This window comes from Euprymna scolopes, chromosome 37 (genome assembly GCF_053919585.1).
Source record: "Euprymna scolopes isolate OS-2025 chromosome 37, ASM5391958v1, whole genome shotgun sequence".
Lineage (NCBI taxonomy): Eukaryota > Metazoa > Mollusca > Cephalopoda > Sepiida > Sepiolidae > Euprymna > Euprymna scolopes.
The window spans coordinates 77,587,858-77,612,038 of record NC_136518.1 but is presented as its reverse complement, the minus strand read 5'-3'; the positions used below and the strand labels follow the sequence as shown (position 1 = coordinate 77,612,038).

At 31.5% G+C, this 24,181-nt stretch overlaps 1 protein-coding gene across 1 annotated transcript in view; it reads right to left on the bottom strand.

Annotated features, from left to right (window-relative positions):
* The window catches only part of LOC145261229 (translesion synthesis protein REV1-like), a 113,413-nt gene that overhangs the window by 78,760 nt on the left and 10,472 nt on the right, over window positions 1–24,181 (bottom strand). The window contains exons 5-7 of the mRNA XM_080119598.1: window positions 15,604–16,141; window positions 8,952–9,257; window positions 985–1,316 (exon numbers count right to left, since the gene is read on the bottom strand). Coding sequence (XP_079975724.1) covers window positions 985–1,316; window positions 8,952–9,257; window positions 15,604–16,141 — 1,176 coding nt within the window. The remainder of the gene's footprint in view (window positions 1–984; window positions 1,317–8,951; window positions 9,258–15,603; window positions 16,142–24,181) is intronic.

Here is a 24,181-nt window from a genome sequence, read left to right as displayed (position 1 = left end):
AACTTCTGCATATCAATACAGTCAGAGAAGTAGGGAGCAGGAAGGGAATTCCAAAGTCTAACTTCTCGAGGGAAGAAACTATTAGACTAGAAAGCTTTCTGGAATTTAGGGATCCCAACAGTGAAGGGGTGTGATTGTTTTGCTAAGCGGGGTTGTCGGGGATATGTATGGCGAGGGGATACAAGTGCAGCAAGTTCATCAGAGCACATTCCATTAAAAAAAAACTTGTAAAGCAGGCACAGGGGTTGGAGCTTAATTGACAAAGTGGAACCTATCAGATTGAAGATCTTTTTTTGAACCCTATCCAAAATGGAAAGGCTAGTGGTATATGCACCAGCCCGAGGCATCATTAGCCTTCGGGTCAAGATCAAAATGTAGTATCTGTTCTTCAGATGCTGCACTTCAATTTCTTGTTCTCTATCAGTGGAGGAGAAATCCTTCACGACTCAGACAATTTTTATTTTTGTTCCTTTTCTCCACGTTAAAAAAACGACCCTGGTGTCTAACTCTGTCCCGTGGGGAGACATTGTAAATAGGAACAATACTCCACGGGTGAGTGGTGGCCTTGTAGAGGTACAAGATACTCTTAGGTGTGAGTAGTTTTCTAGCACGATAAAGGGAACCCACCTTCTTTCCAGTAGCCTTTGCATGTCCTCAATGTATTTGTTCCAGTTCATATTGCCTGTGAATATTAAGCCGAGGAGTTTGAAGGAAGAATTTTCAGGTAGGGCATTATTTGTCATGGATATCAATTGTTAGTTTTACTAGCATTAAATGTTACCATCCATTTATAGCCCCAGCCCACAATCGTTTTGTAAGGATTCTACCATTGTCTTAGATTTGTGTACATCTGTTCTTCCCTTGTGCATGTTATAGAGCGTTGTATCATCAGCAAATATACATACAGCATCTCTTCTGGAAAACCTGTATAAACCTCCTTGGACCGGGAAGAGGAAAGAGGATTTAATTTTAAATAAATTTTACCTTGCGAGCCACATAATTACAGGAAGCAATCTCAGAGAAGGATTGATAAACCGATGCTTCTGACTTTGTGTTGAAAGTCGAGTCAGTTTTGAGTTCCTCGTCCGTAGCATGTGAATTATAATTAAGGGGCGAGTTTTTATCGCCTTGATTCTCTTCTTCATCCTCATCATCAAAAGACATCTGGATTGAGTTTCCATCCGGTGCAGTTTTTCCTTTCAGCGCTCGTTCTTTACGGCGTTTGATCCATTGTTGTCTTTCGTAATCGATATCCACTCCTGGGCGATCAGATGATGGACCTTTCTTTTGGGAATGTGTCACACCGACTGGCTTATCTGAATAGAAAATAAATTAAAATAAAAAAGGTCATAATTTTCTTAAAAATAATTTAATTTTTTTTTTAAAAACTTTTATTCAACTCAAGCTAAAACATTTTGTTTGACCTTGTGGCTAGGAATAAAGTGTAGTATCTGCTCTAATGAATCTACTCCGTTGTCTGTCACTGAAGGAGAACTCCTAGATTGAGGTAATTTTTGTTTTTGCACCATTTTTGCTTCCTTTTACATGAATTCATTTATAACCTTCAAATATTTTTTAGCAAACTGACAAAAAAAAAGTCTCCTTGGCCTTTTGGCTAGAAACAAAGTGTAGAATCTGTTCTGATGCTATACTTAGTCTATTCTGCCTCAGTCTGTGACAAAAAAAATCCTTCAAGTCTGAGTCAATATTTATGTTTGTTCCAATCCAAGATGCTCTTAATTTTGGGGAGCTAGATTTTCCCCACATTAAAAAAAAAAAAAAAATGACTTTTGTCTAACTTTGCACTCACGAGAAGACACACAAACAGGAACAAGACACTGAGACGTGAGGGCCTATGTGATAAAGAACAAGGTTTATAGGGGGTATCCCAAGTGGGGAGTTAAGAAACAAGATGTTTGTTAACATTACATTCAAATTTCTGCATGTTGGGGAGCAGGGAGAGAAGTCCAAAGACAAGCATAGAAAGAAAGATTGTAGATATGTTTGCTTATCACAAGAAGTACTCATGATACATACCATAAATTATTCTCCTTTTTTTATTTTTACATAGACATCTACTTATCAAGGCCCAGAGGCCACTCAAGGATAAGGGTTAAAGAGTGTATAGTAGTCAATTGGACAATATAGTAATCGCTAGTAATGGAAATTCCGTAAATTTGTTAACTTAAGTGGAACGGCTCATCAAGAACTTGTTTACATTGGACTTGAAGACAATCAGATTGTAGTCAGCTGGAAAGCATGCAAACGGAACAGAGTTCCACAGGCGTGCAGTTCTAAGAAATAAACTTTGTTCATGGAATCTACGTTTAGGTTTAGGCACAGATAAAGAGTGGAGAAAATTATTGGTAATGTTTTCAGCTAGACGAGTGTTTCTTGCAAATGTTTGGCGAAAGCAAAAATTCCTTTCATAACAGAATAATAAATCCCTTCACTTCTTGCGGTGACGGTGCAGAGAATGCCACAGAATATGCAATCATGACTGGTATATGACGATCGCAGCAGAGAGAGAACAGAAGCATGCAACGGTGAATCTTGAAAGATTTCAAAAGTGATGGTCGACAACATGTGATTATGCAAATTAATCAACGTTTGCGACAAGTGTGATAAAAAGAGAGCGGCATTGTGTTGGAAGAGAGAGCTGGTGTCATTTGAGTCTGGTTATTCTGTTGATGTGATTCGTATATTTTTGGAAAAGTATTTTGACAAAAAATTGTTTATGCAATTTGAGAGGCAGATTTTAAAAGCATTGTATTTGATGAGTGTTTTCATCTTTCGCAACAACATTTCTATTTTATCTATATGGATAATACAGAAATAAAATTTGACTATCTAATTTACATATGTTCTTGTGGTATACTATGCTGTTTACAGTAATAGCTGCAGACCTTGCCAGTTACATACAAAGCAAAGTAGAATAAAAGTTAAAAATACAAGTGATAATAAATAAATCATTAAAAAAAAATGAAAAAGTCCTAGAAAAAAAGATTTTAATCATTTAATAAAATATTTTATAAATTTATTTACTTTTGTAATATTTTTAAATTAACTTTCTGAAATGTTTTCAAAGATGTGTCCAAACCACTTCTTTCTTTGAAAAAATAATAAAACATATCTGTTCTTATTTAAATGTTATAGAAAAGAAAATAGTCCAAGAGGCGAATTAAGTGTAACTTGATAATAGGATGAGTGATCCGTCACTGGTCAATGAATTAGAAGACCATTTGAAGATTGGATTGAGAACCACCAGCGTTGTTGGCATAGATTTTGTACGTCACACACAACCAGATTTCCTTTCTTGTCATGTTTTCAAAAGCATATGAATTTGGTTTTTAAAAATTTCAAAGTAAAGACTAAAAGATACATATTATGATTATAACATTTTATCTCTATAATAAGAAGTAAACTTTAAAAGCTTTTTCTAATGTATATTTTCAGCTTTCACAACATTTCTTTATCATCTGTATGGTCAATATAGAAATAAAGGGACCCATTATTTAAAAAAAAAAAGAAGTTTTTTTTTTTTCTTGTTTACCTCAAACAAGATATATTGCCACTTGAACGTAAGGGGCTACTATTTGGGACCATGATTACAGTCAGGGAAGCAAGAAGCAAGGAGGGAATTCCAAAGTCTAGCAGTCCGAGGAAAGAAGCTTTTAGAATATAAGGCATTCTGGCATCTCTACAGTGAAGGGGTAGTATTTGGTTGTTAAATGGATTTGTTGGGGGTATGCACGATGAAGGAGTACAAATGCAATGAGCTCCCTAGGTGTCAGAAAGCTTTTCACTCTAATAACTTCTTATCTTTGGAATTCCCTCCCCAGTTTCCTGCTTCCCTGACTGTACTAACATGCAGAAGTTTCAATGTAATGTGAACAGATATTTCATTTATCTCCTAACATAGTTGCCAGTAGACATGCCCCCAAATAGTAACTCCTTACATCCAAGTGGCACTATGCCTTGTTTGGGGGAGAAAAATAGTAGTAAAAAAACCCCCCAAAAAACTTGATTGCAGGACTAAAGTATATTTCATCATATATTTTTGTACCATTAAAATATATAGCAGCAACTATTATAATAATGATGATGATGATGATGATAATAATAATAATAATAATAACAACAACAACAACAATAACAACAACAATAATAATGATGATAATAATAATAATAACAATAATAATAATAATAACAATAACAATAATAATAATAATAATAATAACAATAATAATAATAATAACAACAATAATAATAATAATAATAACAATAACAACAATAATAATGATAATAATAATAATAATAATAATACCAATAATAATAATAACAACAACAATAATAATAATAATAACAACAACAATAATAACAACAATAATAATAATAATAACAATAATAATAATAATAACAATAATAATAGATGCTTCTTTAAGCATTTCTTATTTTAATAAAGAGTTACATTTGAAGGCTATGCCAATGCAGTCTTTTAGACAAACATTGTTGGACACAAGACAATGAAAAAGGAATAATAACAATATTGAAAGCTTTCAATAATTTTCAATTATAATTGAAAATTATTGAAAGCTTTCAATATTGTTGTTGATCGCCCTTTGGGGCCTGTGGCACACTGGATAGAGACGTTGAATCTCTATGGCTCCAGGTGAGCATTGTCTGAAGATAGCAGTTTCAATCCTACCCAAAGCCGTCCAAAGGATTAGTTGGCCAAAACGTGGTGAAACAACAACAACTATGAAAAGCAGTAATTACTGAGAATACAGTTAGGAGATTCAGCATTCCTATCCGGTCGCGGTTAACCACCTGAAGAAAGCGAGAGGGTGAGTTGGCCGAAACGTTGTGAAACAACAACCAGAAGATGAGGATAATAGTCCGCAAGAAATAAATAAATAAATTTCATTGTCGAGTCTGTACCGAATGGTATATATCATTTTAATTAGTTGGAATGTGAAACAACAACTAAGAAAGATGACAATATAGTTCACAATAAATAAATTAATAAATAATACTCATCTCAATAATGAATTCCAATGAAATAATATAGTGTTGTTAGTGTTTGTATGGTTATACCAAGAAGTTGGGTTCAGCTAATGTACTTCCTAACTTCCGGTTTGTCTGCTACCGGAAGCAGTGACAAATCAGTTCCTACACTTTTATTGTTCTTCAATATTTCTATTGTGAAACAATTTATTGAAATAAAAATATGAGAAAAGGGCATTACTGAAAAATATACAATAAAAATTAACAAAATTATAAAAAGATAAAAATAACACAATTAGTTTTTATTCGCACTTTTAATAACAAAGTTTAAAAAAAAAATAAGCTTTTATTTTATTTGATATTTTATAAGAAATATTTGTTTATGAAATTATAAAAATAAATTTTTTTTATTTAAATTTATTTAATAAAAATATATTTATGAAAGTATAAAAATGAAATTATTGAAATCAAAAGAACAAAATTCCAAGCATCTATCCAGCCATGGCTTACGGAACCTCTATCCAGTCATGGCTGATGGAACAAGAGCACGCTACCCCTGTGAGGTAAATAAAGGGTTCCGCTCGAAATTCCGTTCAAATTCCCAGGTTCGACAGAAACATTCCAGAGTTCAGCCAAGACCCACCTGAAGAAGGTCGGAGGTTCTATTGACCGAAACGTTGTAAAAATCACATTCAAGATGAGAACAGTAGTCCGATGAATAATAATACAAAATTTCAAACATCATAAAAAAGTATCCAATACATAATATTCCCTTGCCTTGTCAACCATTGCATTGTACTATACGTGTTCGAAGTTCCAACTAATAGGTTTCTTAATTAAAATTAATTCTTAATTAAAATAAGGCCAAAAATTTTTTTCAATGATTATTAATTAAAAAAGAATGATTGAAAAAATATAATAAGAAAGAATGATTGAAAAAATTAAATAAAAAAGAATGATTGAAAAAATTAAATACAAAAGAATGATTGAAAAAATTAAATAAAAAAGAATGATTGAAAAATTAAATAAAAAAGAATGATTGAAAAATTAAATAAAAAAGAATGATTGAAAAATTAAATAAAAAAGAATGATTGAAAAAATTAAATAAAAAAGAATGATTAAAAATTAAATAAAAAAGAATGATTGAAAAAATTAAATAAAAAAGAACGATAAAAAAAATTAAATAAAAAAAGAATGATTGAAAAAATTAAATAAATAAGAATGATTGAAATATTAAATAAAAAAGAATGATTGAAAAATTAAATAAAAAAGAATGATTGAAAAATTAAATAAAAAAGAATGATTGAAAAAATTAAATAAAAAAGAATGATTGAAAAATTAAATAAAAAGGAATGATTGAAAAATTAAATAAAAAAGAATGATTAAAAAATGTAATAAAAAAGAATGATTAAAAAATGTAATAAAAAAGAATGATTAAAAAATGTAATAAAACAGAATGATTGAAAAAATTAAATAAAAAAGAATGATTGAAAAAATTAAATAAAAAAGAATGAATGAAAAAAATTAAATAGAAAAAGAAGGATTGAAAAAATTAAATAAAAAAGAATCATTGAAAAATTAAATAAAAAAGAATGAAAAATTAAATAAAAAAGAATGATTGAAAAAATTAAATAAAAAAGAATTATTGAAAAACTGTAATAAAAAAGAATGATTGAAAAAATTAAATAAAAAAGAACGATAAAAAAAATTAAATAAAAAAAGAATGATTGAAAAAATTAAATAAAAAAAGGAATGATTGAAAAAATTAAATAAAAAAAGAATATTTGAAAAAATTAAATAAAAAAGAATGATTGAAAAAATTAAATAAAAAAGAATGATTGAAAAAATTAAATAAAAAAGAATGATTGAAAAAATGTAATAAAAAAGAATGATTGAAAAAATTAAATAAAAAAGAATTATTGAAAAACTGTAATAAAAAAGAATGATTGAAAAAATTAAATAAAAAAGAATGATAAAAAAAATTAAATAAAAAAAGAATGATTGAAAAAATTAAATAAAAAAAGGAATGATTGAAAAAATTAAATAAAAAAAGAATATTTGAAAAAATTAAATAAAAAAGAATGATAAAAAAAATTAAATAAAAAAAGAATGATTGAAAAAATTAAATAAAAAAGAATATTTGAAAAAATTAAATAAAAAAAGAATATTTGAAAAAATTAAATAAAAAAAGAATGATTGAAAAAATTAAATAAAAAAAGAATGATTGAAAAAATTAAATAAAAAAAGAATGATTGAAAAAATTAAATAAAAAAAGAATGATTGAAAAAATTAAATAAAAAAAGAATGATTGAAAAAATTAAATAAAAAAAGAATGATTGAAAAAATTAAATAAAAAAAGAATGATTGAAAAAATTAAATAAAAAAAGGAATGATTGAAAAAATTAAATAAAAAAAGAATATTTGAAAAAATTAAATAAAAAAGAATGATAAAAAAAATTAAATAAAAAAAGAATGATTGAAAAAATTAAATAAAAAAGAATATTTGAAAAAATTAAATAAAAAAAGAATATTTGAAAAAATTAAATAAAAAAAGAATGATTGAAAAAATTAAATAAAAAAAGAATGATTGAAAAAATTAAATAAAAAAAGAATGATTGAAAAAATTAAATAAAAAAAGAATGATTGAAAAAATTAAATAAAAAAAGAATGATTGAAAAAATTAAATAAAAAAAGAATGATTGAAAAAATTAAATAAAAAAAGGAATGATTAAAAAAATTAAATAAAAAAAGAATATTTGAAAAAATTAAATAAAAAAGAATGATAAAAAAAATTAAATAAAAAAAGAATGATTGAAAAAATTAAATAAAAAAGAATATTTGAAAAAATTAAATAAAAAAAGAATATTTGAAAAAATTAAATAAAAAAAGAATGATTGAAAAAATTAAATAAAAAAAGAATGATTGAAAAAATTAAATAAAAAAAGAATGATTGAAAAAATTAAATAAAAAAAGAATGATTGAAAAAATTAAATAAAAAAAGAATGATTGAAAAAATTAAATAAAAAAAGAATATTTGAAAAAATTAAATAAAAAAAGAATGATTGAAAAAATTAAATAAAAAAAGAGTACATGCACAGAGGAGATATAGGCATGAGAGAAAAAAAAGCAAACGACTGATTTGCCTTGTCACTGCTTCCGGTAGCAGACACACTGGAAGTTAGGAATTATGCTAGTTGACTATTACCAGAAGTTGCAATTGAGTTGTTTATTTTGGGTTGAGTTTTATAAATATCCCTCCGAGTCCAAACTTCTGTAAATTATGCAGATTACAAAAAAAATAAATGAAAGAAAAGATAAACAGTCTGCTTAATACTGTATGAGGAACATTTCAAAATTAATGCCTCCAATTTTCATTCCGCCTGAATGGATCAGAAGGGGGATTGCAAATTGCGTTGTTATGATAACTGAATTTATGCACTGATGATCTGAAAGTGTCATCTCTCTATTGTAGATATTGACGGTGTGAGACTAAGAAAGCAACACCATTTCATGGACTTGCATCAAAAGCAGAGATGCGTCATTGAATTCTTCCATGCAGAAAAAAATTGAACCGATCAACATTTACCGGTACCTGTTGAACGTTTACAAAGTCGATGCAGTTGATACCAACACATCATGATGGGTTCATTGATTTCAGAGTTGCGACAGAGATGTGAGAGACGAAGTGCGCTCAGGAGTTTTACAACTTAGGCATCAGATAAGGCTGGCAAAAATGCATTAAGAATGGTGGTGACTATGTAGAAAAATAAATTCTAGAGCACAAAAGATCACTTATTTTAAATGGTACCATTCCTGTCTTTGTAGCTCTTCAACGTTTAGTTTTGAAGTTAAAAAATTGGAGGCTTTACTTTTGGAACGACCCTCGTATTTTTAGGTAGTACAAGCTAGCACTTCAATTTGTATCTTATAAAATATTTGCTTACCTTTTAATTCGGGCCGATCTCTCAAAGCGACAGATACAAAAAAGGAGTCCATATCAATATGCATGATGTAGCGTTGGATTGACGAGGTGTTTTGTTTGGAGTCTGTAACTGCAGTTATGGACTTCAGTTTTTCTCTTCCAGGGAAATTGTTTCCGAGGCGTGCTTTAATCGCAGAGACATAATTCTTCCACTCCACTTTCCAAGTCGATAAATGATGGAGACGAGAGTTATTGTAGAATTGGTTCAGATAATCGGCTTCTCGAGCTGTCTTTGCATTGGTAGAATGAGACGTTTTCTTAAGAACATCTGGAAAACAAAAAGAAAACATAACATTGTGATATGCCTTAATTTACATGATCATACATTTGTAACTGTCATAAATAATGACATATTTTCTCCGTTGGAGAAATATCCCTGTTATGCAATTTGGTCTCCTGCTGATCAATCTACTTTTTTTTTCACTCCTAACAAGGCACATTGCCACTTGGATGTAAGGGGATACTATTTGAGACCATGCCTAGGAAAGATTAAAAAGATATTGATTTACATTTAAACTTCTGCATATCAGTACAATCAGGGAAGTAGGTAGCAGGAAGGGAATTCCAAAGTCTAGCTGTTTGAGGGAAGAAACTATTAGAGCAGAGAGCTTTCTGGCATTTAGAGACCTCAACAGTGAAGGGGTGAGATTTTGTTGTTAGGCAGGTTTGTAGAGGATGTGTACATCGAGGGGGCACTAGTGCAATGAGTTCATCAGAGCGCATGCCATTAAAAAACTTGTAAAACAGGTACAGAGATGCAACATTGCAGTGATGGAACAAGAGTTGAAGCTTAGTTGACTAAGTAAGACCTATTAGATTAAAAACTCTTTTTTGGATCCTATCCAAGAGAGAGAGGCTAGTGGTAGATGCACCAGCCCAGATATGGCAACAATACTCCACGCATGGGTGAATGGTAGTCTTGTAGAGGTACAGGATACTCTCAGTTATGAGTAGTTTTCTAGCATGATAGAGGGAACCCACTTTCTTTGCAGCACCCTTCACAATGTCCTCAATGTATTTGTTCCAGTTCATATTGCCTGTGGATGTTAGGCCAAGGAGTTTGAAGGAAAAATTCTCAGGTAAGGTGTTATTTGTCATGGATATTGGTGGTTGGAGAGGCATCTTGTAATTGTTCAAATAGAGCAGCTTAGTCTTACTAGCATTAAATGTTACCATCCATTTGTGGCCCCATTCTACTATGGTCTGGAGGTCATTTTCTAACGATTCTGCCATTGTCTTAGATTTATGTACAGGGTGCATTGATTTCACCTGTCCCTGAAGAACTACTTCAGCCCCTTTGCAAACCACGGACAGTCAGCAAAAAGATTCCTAAAAGCAATGAGGAATCACACCTCTCCCCACTTTCTCTCTTTTCTGTCCACTGGAGACTCAAGCATCAGTTATTTGCACTTGAAGATACCTACCGACGGATTTTCGGCAACCCCAAAGAACTTTCTAACTCTTTATCTCCTCAATTGGACACTGTCCAACTTTCTTCCACTTATGCAAAACGGTAAAGGTGTTTTTGTTCCTTTCATGTGATAGGTTTTGTTACTTATCTATATAGGATTGATGGCATAGTTGCAGCATTCACCCTGGGTCAGTTATTATCAAGAATTAAAAATGATTTTAAATGTTATCATGTATCAATACAGCCTGAGAAATGAATCAGCAGTTTTTCAAATTGAAAGATGTAAACTCTGGAATAGAGGTGTATCGATTAATTAGCAGGTAATTAGTAATCAGTCTAATCAGCCAATTTTCCAAATAATCGGCTGATTAATTACTTTTCTCTTTCCTATTAAATTTAAATCATTTCATCAGTGCCAAGAAACTCATCAGATAGCTTTGACACATTAACATAATAACTGCCAATTTAATTTAACATTTAATTAAGTGTCTGCCAACTATTATGGCTTTTTGTCTTTATTAACTAAAATTACAAAATACAATTTCCAATTCTTAAATGAACATAATTAAACAATTAGATAAGAAAAAGAAATTACAAACCAACTACAAAGTACAAATTGTAATTTTTTAAGTTGTTAAAGTAGGAATCTTTCGCGTCATATGAAAAAAAATGAACGAATCTCTTATTAAAAAATTCTGGTTTGTGTGAATCATTCTGCTTCACATATATGCCATGTAAAAGTCCTTTCTGATTAATGTTTACTGGATAAAAAATATATTCTGTTATTCTGAAAAACAGGTAAGTTCATTTACTCATTTTAAAACCGGTGAACATTAATCAGAAGGGACTTTTTCTGGACATTCAACATAAAGCAGGATTGTTCGCACCAATTGAAAATAAATCAATAGTATTTATGCAGAAAACTTTTTGGAAGAGAGGGTGTTTTTCTAACTAGTCTGTACTTTCACCTAACAATTTAATAAACAATGCAAAACAAATGATTTGTGTCACAAGCATTGAAGAAGGAAAACTGAATATGTATGTGTTTGACTGGGGAAAGGGTTGAGGGGACCACCTCAAGTGGACGAATATGATCAGTGCCAAGCGAAGAATTCAACAGAATCACAAAGAAATAGCAATTGTATAAAGAAGTCTATTGTAGATAACATGCAGCTTTCTCTTTTATTCAAATTACACTGGCCAAATGAATACGGCTCGTTTTGGCCCAGTCTGGCATCTCGGCCGGGGAGTAGGAGAAGGCTCCCTAAGCAACGATTGACGCTACCAGTCATTTCGACCGAATCTACCAGCTCCAAAGGATTCCATCAGCAGCGACAGCAGCCGTCTCAGCAGCAGTTTAACCAGCCCTTATCAGGGCAAAATAACCAGCCCTTATCAGGGCTAATAAGTTTTTTCACTAATGCGATTCACTACTGCTTGCCTCCTAAGACCCACCAGCAGCGAACTTCACTCCCAGTCTCCAGCGCTTCCAGCTCACTCCAGCGGCTTCCTGCCCATTCCCACAGCCTTCCAGCCCTTGGTGCCTCCAGCTTCCTCCTGCAGCTTTCCTGCAACTTCGCCTGCACCATGATAAACAAAGTGAAAAACACTATATACAGTTATTACATTTTCTTGAAGATACTATTTAAAATGTACATGGTGTAGAGAGCTGACATTTGGATATAGCATTTTACAATATGTATTGATTAGGTGTGCAATGTTCCAGATCTATATCTTTTAATAGTTTTTGTGATATGTTATTTTTGAAATTAGTATATGTTTATGACATTTGATACTTTATTTCTGCCTCCAAAATTGAACATATCAGTATTTTTATTGACTTATAATTAAGTTGCAGTTGGAATGACACAACTTGCAGCCGTATTCTTATTCTTGGGATTGACATCAAAATACTTCCAGTACAAACTGGTTGCCATAATGGTTGAAGGTTGTTGTCAGTATTCAGTTAATTTTTTTACATATTTAAATTACATATGTCTGATATCTAATTAGTAATTTATCTCAATAAAATATACATTGCCTAAACCAGAAAAATAAAAATATATATGTAATGATAGCAAGAGTTAAAAAAAAAAGAAACAAGAGTATGACTGATGAAGAATGCTTTATTTTCGATTCACACATCGTTGCAATTTACTGTACAATTCTTCAACATGAAAACTGAAAGATGAAGTAATAATTTTCTTTGACAAATGATTTAAATTACAAAATATTAATGTTAATTCTATAGGAAGAAGAATGAGGGAAATTTTCCATATGTTTGCAGTTGTAAAAGTCTACATGTTAACGTCGCGTCATGGCTGTTATTTGATAATATGGTGTATACGATGCATGTATCTTCAATAAATTTTCACTGGCAAGCAAAAGAGGGAGTTAACGTGACTTTGTTTACAATATAATTAATATTAGTATCATTTATGACAACAAAATTTGCTGGTAAATCGGCATTAGAAAAGCTATTAACTGGCTGATTAATTGGTAATCAGCCGATTATCAAAGGCTGATCAATCGGTATATCTCTAGTCTGGATTTCATTTATTGTTTCTTAACTATTGCTATTTCTATACAAAGAAAGTGTGGTGGTGGTAAAACTAAGTTTTAGTAAGTTTTGGAAGCATCCTTAATTTTATTTCACTCTATATCTGTGCCTAAATCAAAACGCGGATTTCATGAACAAAGCTTCTTTCTTAGAACTGCACGCCTGTGGAACTCTGTTCCGTCTGCCTGCTTCCCTCCGGACTACAACTTGGATGTCTTCAAGTCTAATGTTAACAAATTCCTAATGAACCGCCCCCCCCTAATTAAACACTTCATCAAATCTCCTCACTAACGTAATGTACTTGCAATAACCCTTATCCCTGAGTGGCTTCCGGGCCTTGATAAGTGGTGATCACTGTGTAAAAAAAAAAAAAAAAAAAAAAAAAATTTAGCATCTTTAGTAGTGCTCTGCAGGCCTCCTAAGTTTTATATGCTTTTACTCTTCCTATAAAAAAAGGAATTTCTCCTCTCGGGAGTGGGAAGTGAAAAACTTAACATTATTTAACAGCTTCTATTTATAAAAGAAAATTAAGTTTATATCACAACTTAAGATATAATGGTGGAACCAGTTGTGCAGTTTCACTCTATTGATTCAATACATGCATGTGTGTATATTTTTATATATATATTTATACACACACACACACACACACACACACACACACACACACACACACATATATACATACACACATACATATATACACATACACACATATACAACACACATACATACATATACATCACACATACATATATACACATCACACATACATACACATCACACATACATACATACATACATACATACATACACACACACACATCACACATACATATATATATTATATGGAAAAATGCGCGCATGAAAAGTAATATTCTTAAGATTTTATTAAACCTGGAAAAGTAAAGGACAAGAAATTCAACCTGGAAAAGTAAAGAACAAGATATTCTAGTAAAGTAAAAAATAAGAATTTTTTTAGACTTAAAATATTGCAGCTAAAAATAAAAGTTGAATATTGATAAATATTTTATTTATTATTTGCATATGTTGTTGTTTATTGTTGAGTTAGAAAGGGTGTCAGTCGCTGGATTGAACTTATTTCCCCCCTATTATTTGCATATATTTATATAGTGAAAATTGTTTGAATAAAATTAATTCGTTAGTTAGTTAGTAGATGGAATTAATAATTTTATAATTTACATAAAAATTAATAATTTTATTATATCATAATTAGGATCATTTAATTCTTTCTAACTCAACAATAAACAACAACATATGCAAATAATAAATAAAATATTTATCAATATTCAAATTTTATCCAGGCATTGCTATTGTATTAATATATGAATTTATAATATTTATTAATGATTGTCCTACATAATTAGCTCTCAAACACACATTTATGCAATATTTATCATTCAATCACAGTAGTTCCGAGCCAGGGTCTCTACCGAGACTGTGGTTCATGAATTCGTGATCTGTATAGTGTGTAAACTAACAAAAAAGAAGATGGCACTCGGTGTCTTTTTAGATATCGTTGGAGCTTTTGACAACATACCCTTCAGTAGTATGTTCAAGTCGCTATGAGAACTCAATGTGCCACCAGTACTCATCTGATGGATTGAGTATATGGTGAGGGACAGAACAGTTCAAGTAGAACTACTGAGGGCAACTGTTGAAAGGGAAGTAGTTAAATGAAACCCCCAAAGTGGGATTTTATCACCTTTACTATCGAACTGTATGCTGAATCCTCTTTTAAAGGAGTTTAAAAATAGGAATATTTATGCCCAGGCTGATGCTGATGACATTGCAGTGCTGGTCGCGGGTTCAAAAGCATCATTGGTCAGACGCATTGCCAAAATGGACTACATTTTTCATCAAATATGATAACGAAAAATTTGAGTTCATTCAAAGAATATGTATATCATAATTCACTAATATTTTTAATCGATAAATTCACCATTTTTTGCTATAAAATCATAAGGAGAGTTAAAAAAAAATTAGTTATTAAAAAAAAGTTTGGTTTTTTAATTAAAAAAAACGATACACGGGATTGAACCTAAAATCTTTCCACCAACCCCCGGTACTCTAACCGTTACGCTAACATGTCATATTGGCAAAATCGCAGTAAAAAATATTTATATACAAAAAAAAGTTATGCAAAATAAAAAAAAGCGTTAGTCACTTATGTACTTACTCTCCTGTTTGTGAACCCACATATTTTGTTGTAACTTTTTTTCTACTGAACCAATTTTCGAAATTTTTTTTTCAAAATGTAGCTAATGAGGTGTTCTATCCAACTATATAACCTGTTTGAAATTTGATTGCGAACGGAATTAGTGGTGGGGGTTTGAATGTGTCTCGATTCATTCAATTTCGGACTTAAGCATATATTCAACCACTACTGTGGTTGAATGATATGTTTTTACTGGCATTAGGTGCTCAGGTGGCATATTGGTGATGCTATATTTTGAGACATTTTGTCAAGCGTTTGTTTGACTTTAAAACATGCATATGCATTAAACAATACTTTAAGCAAAGTACTTTAACTTCTTAGCTTCTATTTAGAGTTTTTATAAGCCCCCCCCCTCCAGGGGAAAGCTGGGTAGCACTGCTAATATATAATAAAATGAGACTTACCTGACGTTATTTGTGTAAAGGAGACGGGGTTGCTTGAGAAAGAAGTTGAAAGATTTGGCTTTTGGTTCATAGTCAAATTTTTCATTGTTGTTTTATTTGTATCGTTTGTAGCTTTAACTTTTTTCTCCTGTGTTGATTTCTCATTGGTCATTTCAAGAGGCAATGCTTGATGCTGATTAGCTGAACAATTATCGAACAGAGAGCTTTTCTCACAAACATTTAATGTTGACAAGGGCTCTTTAAGCTTCACTTCTGATGGGGATGACCATACGTCTTCATTGTCCTGTAACAATGATTTCTCTGCAATCGGGTGAAAATTTGAATAGGGAGCCGAGTTGTTCTTGCTGTTTAAATAATTGAATTGCTTGGGTGAAAGAGAAACATCACATTTTGGTGAATCAGTAGCAGCGTTAGTCTCCTGACTTTTCTTGGATGTCTTAGATTCTTGGGATGATTCTTCAAAGCTTGACAGAAAAAGATCCTCTGAATGACAACTCCGAGGACTTTCAAGAAGATCATCGGTAGTATTCTCAGAAGTCTACAAAAAAAAAAAGAAAGAAAAAAGACACTGTTGAAATTAAATGGACCAAATATATATATATATATATATATATATATATATATATATATATATATATATATATATATACTAGCAGGTCACCCTACATTGCCCGGTTATAAAATATGCATAAATATTATATCTTAATTCATACCGAAACTGACACATGTACAGATGAGTATTATGTGTTTTTTAAACAGTTCACTTCTTGTAAGTAAAAAAAAAAAATACTCGAGCTGAGATAGAAACCAAAACCAAAAAGACAGTGAATCAAGTACGATAACCATTAGACCAGCTTGACATGATCTCCAACAAGTGTTTTCAAACACACTTATTTGTTTTTTTATTAACATAAAGAAGCTGTCATGTTTCACGGGCACGCATATGCATTCGTGAAACAGTTGACAAACAGAAAAAAATCTGATGATTCCCAAGTAGCATTTTAAAAAATTTTGAGCCTTAGAAGTCCTTTTTTTTCGGATGAAAACCGATTAAAAAGTTTTCCACATGTTTGAATACTCTATATACCAAATTTCAAGTTTGTAGATCAAAAGTTCATTTATACTAGCGGGGGTACTCGGCGTTGCCTGGGTGTTTAGAGGTGTATGTGCTCAGGCGGGGGGGGGGGGTTTAAATCAAAACAAAAGAATAAACAAAGTAATCAACCTGTTTAAATATTATAAAAAAAGGTTAAAACTTAAAAAAATCGAATAAAAAAACCAAAAAAAAAAACTAATGCAAGAGAAAAGAACGATGTTAAAATTTTTTTTAATCGGAAAAACAAAAACAAAAAAAAGAAAACGCGAATGTGATGGAAAAAAACCCAGAAAAACGAATGTTAAAACTTCTTTAAAAAAATCTGAAAAATGAAAAAAAAAAAAAAAAAAAAAAAAACATAGGACGTGAAAAATAACTTAAATAACTCTATTTCAATATTAAACCTTTAAAAATCGAAAAAAAAACCCACATCTCACACCACGATTCGAACTCACAACCTTTAGATAATGACACCACACTCTGATGAACTGAGAGCTAAGAGGATGTTGACAAAATTAAGTCGTTTTTTTTTTAATATTTAAAATAATTCATGTTCCGATGTCATTTGTGCATGCATAGAGCCATCTTATATATATTATTCCTTAATTGGAATTCATTTTTGAGATGAGCATTATATATATTGATTTATTTTTATTACGGACTATTATTCTCATCTTTATTAGTTGTTGTTTTTTGATCTTTTATTGTTTTTTTTTATTCACAACGTTTCGGCCAACTATTCCTCTGGTCTTCGTCAGGTGGTAACCGCGACGGATAGGAACTTCGAATCTCCTAACTGCATTCTCAGCCATCACTGCCATCCGTAGTTGTTGTCGTCTCACCACATTTTTGGCCAATTAACCTCTGGCACGCTTTGGGTGGGATTGAAACCGCTATCTTCAGACAATGTTCATCTGGAACTGTAGAGATTCAACGTCTCTATCAACTGCGCCACGGGCCCCGAAGGGCGATCAAGGTTGGATTCTTTGATCTTATAAATCCACGTTTATTTATCTGATCTTCTATAGTCGGGTCCGTACCGATTAGTATATATATATATATATATATATATTATTCCTTAATTGGAATTCATTTTTGAGATGAGCATTATATATTGATTTATTTTTATTTCGGACTATTATTCTCATCTCAAATATTCAAAAAACCATAGTATTCACGACTCAAATAAGATATCCTTGGTAATACTAGCCAACACTGGCTTTTACAAGGAATGAAGCACCTTCTCCAAGTGATGTTACTTCAAGTAACAGCACAAAGCTGGATACTCCACCAGACAAATTCTTGTCCTGGAATTCAGTAAGACTAATAAACTAAAAAGAAAAAGATATACTACAACGTATTAAAATGGTCAATTGGGGAAAAGAAAATTATGCTCTAAACTTTTTTACTAGCTCGGTGTTTGAGACGTAAATAAGAACTTTAATGGAATATTTGAATATCTACGTATTTCATATAGAGATCAAATGTTAGCATAAGAAAGGAAGCCTCTTGATTATATATACAGCATTTCCTCAGTGTAGATTTTCTTCAAGTGATGTTACCTAAAGTAACAGCACGAAGCTAGATACTCCACCAGACCAGATGAATTCTTGTCCTGGAATCCGGTAAGACCAAACAATCACAAGAAAGATATACTATGACATATTTAAATGGTCAATAATTGGAGAGAGGGAAATTATGTTCTCAACTTCTTTCCTAACTCAGTGTTTGAGAGGTAAAGAACTTTAATGGAATATTCGAATATTGGCGTATCTCATACAGAGATCAAGTGTAAGCCTAAAGAAGGAGGCCCCTTGATTATATATACAGTATGTTTATATTTATTCATACAAACATTATTGGCTACATATGTGCATGCATGTTTCTGCTGCAACTCCTTTAGAGAAGCAGCATTTTCAGGCCGGATCTTATGCAATGAAACCCGATTTTAAATAGTTCTTCTTTTATACTATGTCCTCTGCTGATTCTCTCTAAAGGAGTTGCTGCAGAAACATGTATGCACATGGGTAGCCAATAATAATTGTACGAGTAAACATACAATAATCACGCTCTGCTTGAGCACTTTTTGATAAACACCAGAGTTCCAGTGGATTTACATCTAGGAAACTACAATGATACCCCCACTCTCTTACATATACATATATATATATATATATATATATATATATATAAAATAAAAATTACAATTAAATTTACCAAAATGATCCAAGATGGTAAAATTAAAGTATATTATAAATATTAAAGAATTAATATTTATAAAATTATCTCAGCCAGATGTAAAAGCTCGATAAAACCAAATAGGAAATATAGCTTATAATATACATACATATATATATACATATATATATATATATATATATATATATATATATATATATATATATATATAGTGAATAAATGACAAAAAACTATATTCCAAACTTCATGATGTTGACCATTTTATTATTTATTCTTTTAATTCAGTTAATATTCACAATTCTTGACAGTATCTGTGTCATAGTGCAAAATCAATCTCTTAATTATTATATCAATTAGTGAATCTATTTTGCCCTTAACTTATCAGAAGAAATAGCAACAATCAATTCGTCAAAATTAGCTCTACTTACGTATTGAACACTGTTGAAACAAATACATAAGATTTATGTAGATACATGATTTTATATTCACACACACACACACACACACACACACACACACACACACACACACACACACACACACACACACACACACACACACAACAGTAATGTAATTAATTTAATAAAAAAATAAACATAATCAAAGCTAATAAAAAATGTTACTTTAATCTCAAGGGAGATAATGTAAAGGGAAACCATTAGTTTTTTTTAAAGTTAACATAAATTTATATTAAAGATATGTAATGTAAATGATACATTCAAAAATAATAATTACTGCGAGATTAGCAGCCACCAGATTGCAGGTAGCTTTTTTTGTTTGTAATTTCGTACTATTGTACGTCGAAGTGTATTTTCAAACATTGAGTTATCTCCCCTCATGTATTATTTAAACACTAAATTACCTATCTTATATGTGCATTCAAAATACTTCAATGCAAACTATATATCTTCTGTTATTATTATTATTACTTTTTTAGTAGTACTAGTAGTAATAGTAGTAGTAGTAGTAATAATAATAAAGCTGAGTTTAGCAACGTTTGATTTCATAAGGCTTATATCCTAGATATTTTAATTACACAAGTACATGCGGGAAGATTAGCAGGCTCCGTAAAGCTTAGAAACAAATGATTAGACAAGACTGTATCGAGTGGCATTTGGAGACAGTTGACTCGTAAGAACTGGAAAGTGAGGTCAGAACACATCTAAACAAACAAACAAACAAACAAAAAAAGTGACGTTAAGTGAAAAAAAAAAAAAAAAAAAAATCGAGTTACCTCTCTTTGCATTCTCAAAACAACGAGTTAGCTCCCCTGAAATTCTCTTTTTCTTTTTAATACGAAATTTCAAATTTATTAGACAAAAAACCGCTCTACGAACCAGTTCAACTCCCAGGCTAGGATTAAAATATAGTATTCATTCTATTTTCAGTCAGAGGAGGAGAATTTCTTTTTATACTGTGCTCACACACACACACACACACACGCTCACGCGCAAATAAACGAACGTTCAGTGATTTTAATTTCCCGTGCATTTGCACAAAAAATAATTCTTCTAGCAACGACATAATTTCAAATACGCCCACGCGCTTTTCTCACAACAACAAAAGCAAAATGGACATATTTCTGGCGGACGTAGGCGAAGACAATACCACATGACAATATCGACCAATGAGAAATTTTAGAAGATTGTTTTTTAACGCTTTCCCAAATCAAATATCAGCAGCAGAAATCTTGTGCTGGAATCCGATTCAAAAAGTATTTAAACGCAACAAACATTCTTTCTCTCTCTCTTTTCTCTCCAACCTGACTTGACACGAGAACATGTCTCTTGTTTTCATCTCATCATCGTGATCAAATCTGTCGAAACCATAATTACACACACTATGCGGGCATCCCCCCCAAAAAACACACTTATGCAAACACGCACCCATTCCGTACATTTTCTATAAGAATTACTAACAACAGACTACTTTCCTCATGGGACTTTTGAATCAGACAAACTTCACCAGTTAAAACACAAACCTTGAAATAAGGACATTATTTTCACAAAAGACTTTCACCTTCCAATCTTATTATTTTAAGGAAGGACTTTCATCAAACATGATCTTTTAATCTTAGTAATTCCTCAAAGGATTTTTCACCTTATTTGAATAATCTAACCTCAATGATTTCACAAGAACTCTTACCGATCAGACTTTGCTTGTTCATCTTGTTATTTTGTTGAAAAATAAATGCGGCATATTTTAAATGAGAAGAAGGTGTCATTGTGTTTTATTTCTTTTTTTTATTATTATTTTGTTTGGGGCAGAGGAATTTAATTTCTCTTAAATTTCTTTTCCCCCTACAATACTAAGGTAGGATTGAAGTCGAAGGCTTTCTTAGCTTTCTTTATTTCTTAAATACTTGAAATGGATTCATGTAGCAATTTTTTGTTACTGGCTAAATTTTATGTAACATTTATATATATATTATTTGTGATGAGCCGATTCCAATATTTGTCCCGATTCTGTACTAAATTCACGATTCCGATAGAATTACGGATTCTGATTTTTTATAAATCTCTAAATATTTCCCTATAAAGTTGTTATTTTTCATGATTACCATAAAAATACATGTTAAATATGCAGATATTTTCTCAAACGTAAAAGCACACTTGTGGCGGATGATCTTACGATTTTAGTTTTACTGGTAGTTTAAGATCAATAAATATTGATTATTTCATTATTACTACCAGCAATGAGGAGGAGCAGTTTGATTTTACAGCAAATCAACCACAGTGGGTCATTTTATGCCAGATATGGTTTATACGTGTATATAGTTTGTACAATCTGAAAGTGATTAGATTATCAGAAGAAAGTTGAGGTCAGTAATAATTTGCTTAATGTTATTGCTGTCAAACTAATTTCTGTGAGGTTTTGTTTTATATGTTTCGTGCAAGCATATTATGTCAGGGGGTTATAGTTTGTCAATATGCATTTTATTTCTTCGGAGTTAGGTTTTATACCTCTGCAGTGCTAATGTATTATGTTTTGTTTTTCCTATTACCATGTGAGCAATGGTTTAGTGTCAGGTCTTGTGTTTTTGAGAATTTTCTCTTCTCTGAGTTTTGTTTGTGGTGTTTAAAGGAATTTCTTCCAATTCCATTTTTTCTAGTATGCTATACCTGTTGCTTAATTCAGGTGTTACGTTTGTAGTTTTTGTTTCTTGTTTATTTGGATTTGGATTGTTGATGTGGTTTGTAATGATGTTTAGATTTGGGTGAGGACTGTATACTGGGATTTTTATTTGTATGTTTGTGTGATTTCTGTACAGCGAGATTGTTTTTTTTTTTTTTTGAGATCTTGTTGATCTTGATTTCGGAGGGATTTGGGTATTTTGTGTTGATTTTCCTTGCTGTGAGTCTTGTGATGGTGTTAATTGTTGGCCTTGTGTATTTTTTTTTTGTGTTGTTAGGGTTTTGGGGTGGGGATTATTTAGACTGTAGAGTAGAGGTCTGTAGTTCTTTTATGAAGGTTAGGAGTTCATTTGAATTCATATTTGCCAGTTTTCTTATGAGAAGATCACATTTTTGACATTCAAAATTGAAGTAGTTTTCAGTGGTTGAGTTACTCTAGAGTAAGGGCTTCTGGGAAGGAGATGTTCTGGGTGTGTTTAATTTTTGGTCTCTCTTTTTCTTTCTTCCATGCTTCACAGAATCTTGAGTCAGTTTAATGTTTGCTTTGGCAGTTTACGCATTTCAGTTGTTGGCAGGTGAATCCCTGGTGGTCAAATCCCTATCCATTCCACAATTTTTACATATTTTCTTTCTGTTCCACTAGTTCTCATGGTGCCCAAACTTCTAGCAATTGTAACATCTAAGTGGATTAGGGATATAGATTTCTACTTTAGTTATTATATACCTGATCTTAATTTTGGGTGGAGGTTTGGGAGAGTTAAATGCAAGGATGAATTTATGTTAGTTTTTATTTCTTGATCGTTTTTATTTACAGACTCTTTTTACTTCTGTTACAAACTGTTTTTCAAAGTTTTGTTTGATTTCATCCATTGTACAATTATCCAGTTCTGAGCTTTTCACCAATTCCTTTGATGTGTTAAGAGATTTATATGGATACATTTTTAATTTTATGTTGTGTAGCGTGGTGGTTTTTAACAATATTTCTGCATACTTTTTCTTTTTAACTTCTAATATCAAGGTATTCTTATGAGTTGTTTTGATTGATGTTGGAACCACGTTTGCTGTGAGATATTTTTCTATTATGAAGGGTGAGAGTTTAGTGATGGGTTTCTCATCCACAGACTCAAGAACTATAAATGCTGGATAGTTAGTGGTTATTTCCTCCATTTTGCTGTCTGTGTCTGTATACATATCAGATTCTGAATATGGTCTTTTACTGTAATTTATGACTTTATTTGCAATGGCTTGGGATTTGTTGTTAAGTGCCATACGTAAATTTTTTGTATTTCATTGACTACACTCCCCACCCACCTCGAAGCCCCATGAGGGGGAGCACGTAGAGGAAAACCCATTCACCTAGCAACATCAGGGCTACATAGCCAATATACTCATGCTGATAACTGATAATTAGGGCTGTGACAACAGAATATTCTTTTCATTCTTTTGACTCTTGGGTATATATCCGACACAGACACACTTAATCAACCGAGAACTACATCCGTCTATATAAAAACATATAAGATATTAATGGATATATACTCAAGAGTTAAAACAATGAAAAGAATATGCTGCTGTCACAGCCCTACTGATAATTTTAGGGTCTATCCCTGGGCTTTCATTCCCAAAATAATTACTCACCTGGGGACAGAAAAGGGTATGAATCCTTCCTCAGCAAGATTGACCCTATAGCCATTGTCCTGATTCAGATTTTGTATATCTGAGAAAGGACTAATATGACCAGCCAGTTGGTCGGATCAGGCCTCTCTAACCGCCTGTCTAGCTCAGTAAGGGCCAAAGTAAAGTGTTGCAAGTCATATGATCTCTTTAGTTACCGGATCATGAGCTGCTCAGCCACCAGGATTGAGTATATGGGTCAACACCCATGGCCAACAGGTAGCCTCATTGAGGGGGGGGGGGTCTTACCCCTCCATAGGGGCACAGTCAGCATATTCTAATGCCCCACCGACAGGGCCTCATAGGTTTGTATAGCAGTGTGGACCTTTTTATATGATTTCATTATCAGTTCCTTAAATCTGTTTTTATAGATTTTTGTAAATATTTCCAAATTTGAGTTTTTGCTTGCATATGTTTGGTTGGTCATTACGTTCAGTTTCTCAGCATTAGAAAAACTTATGCAAGTTACTATATT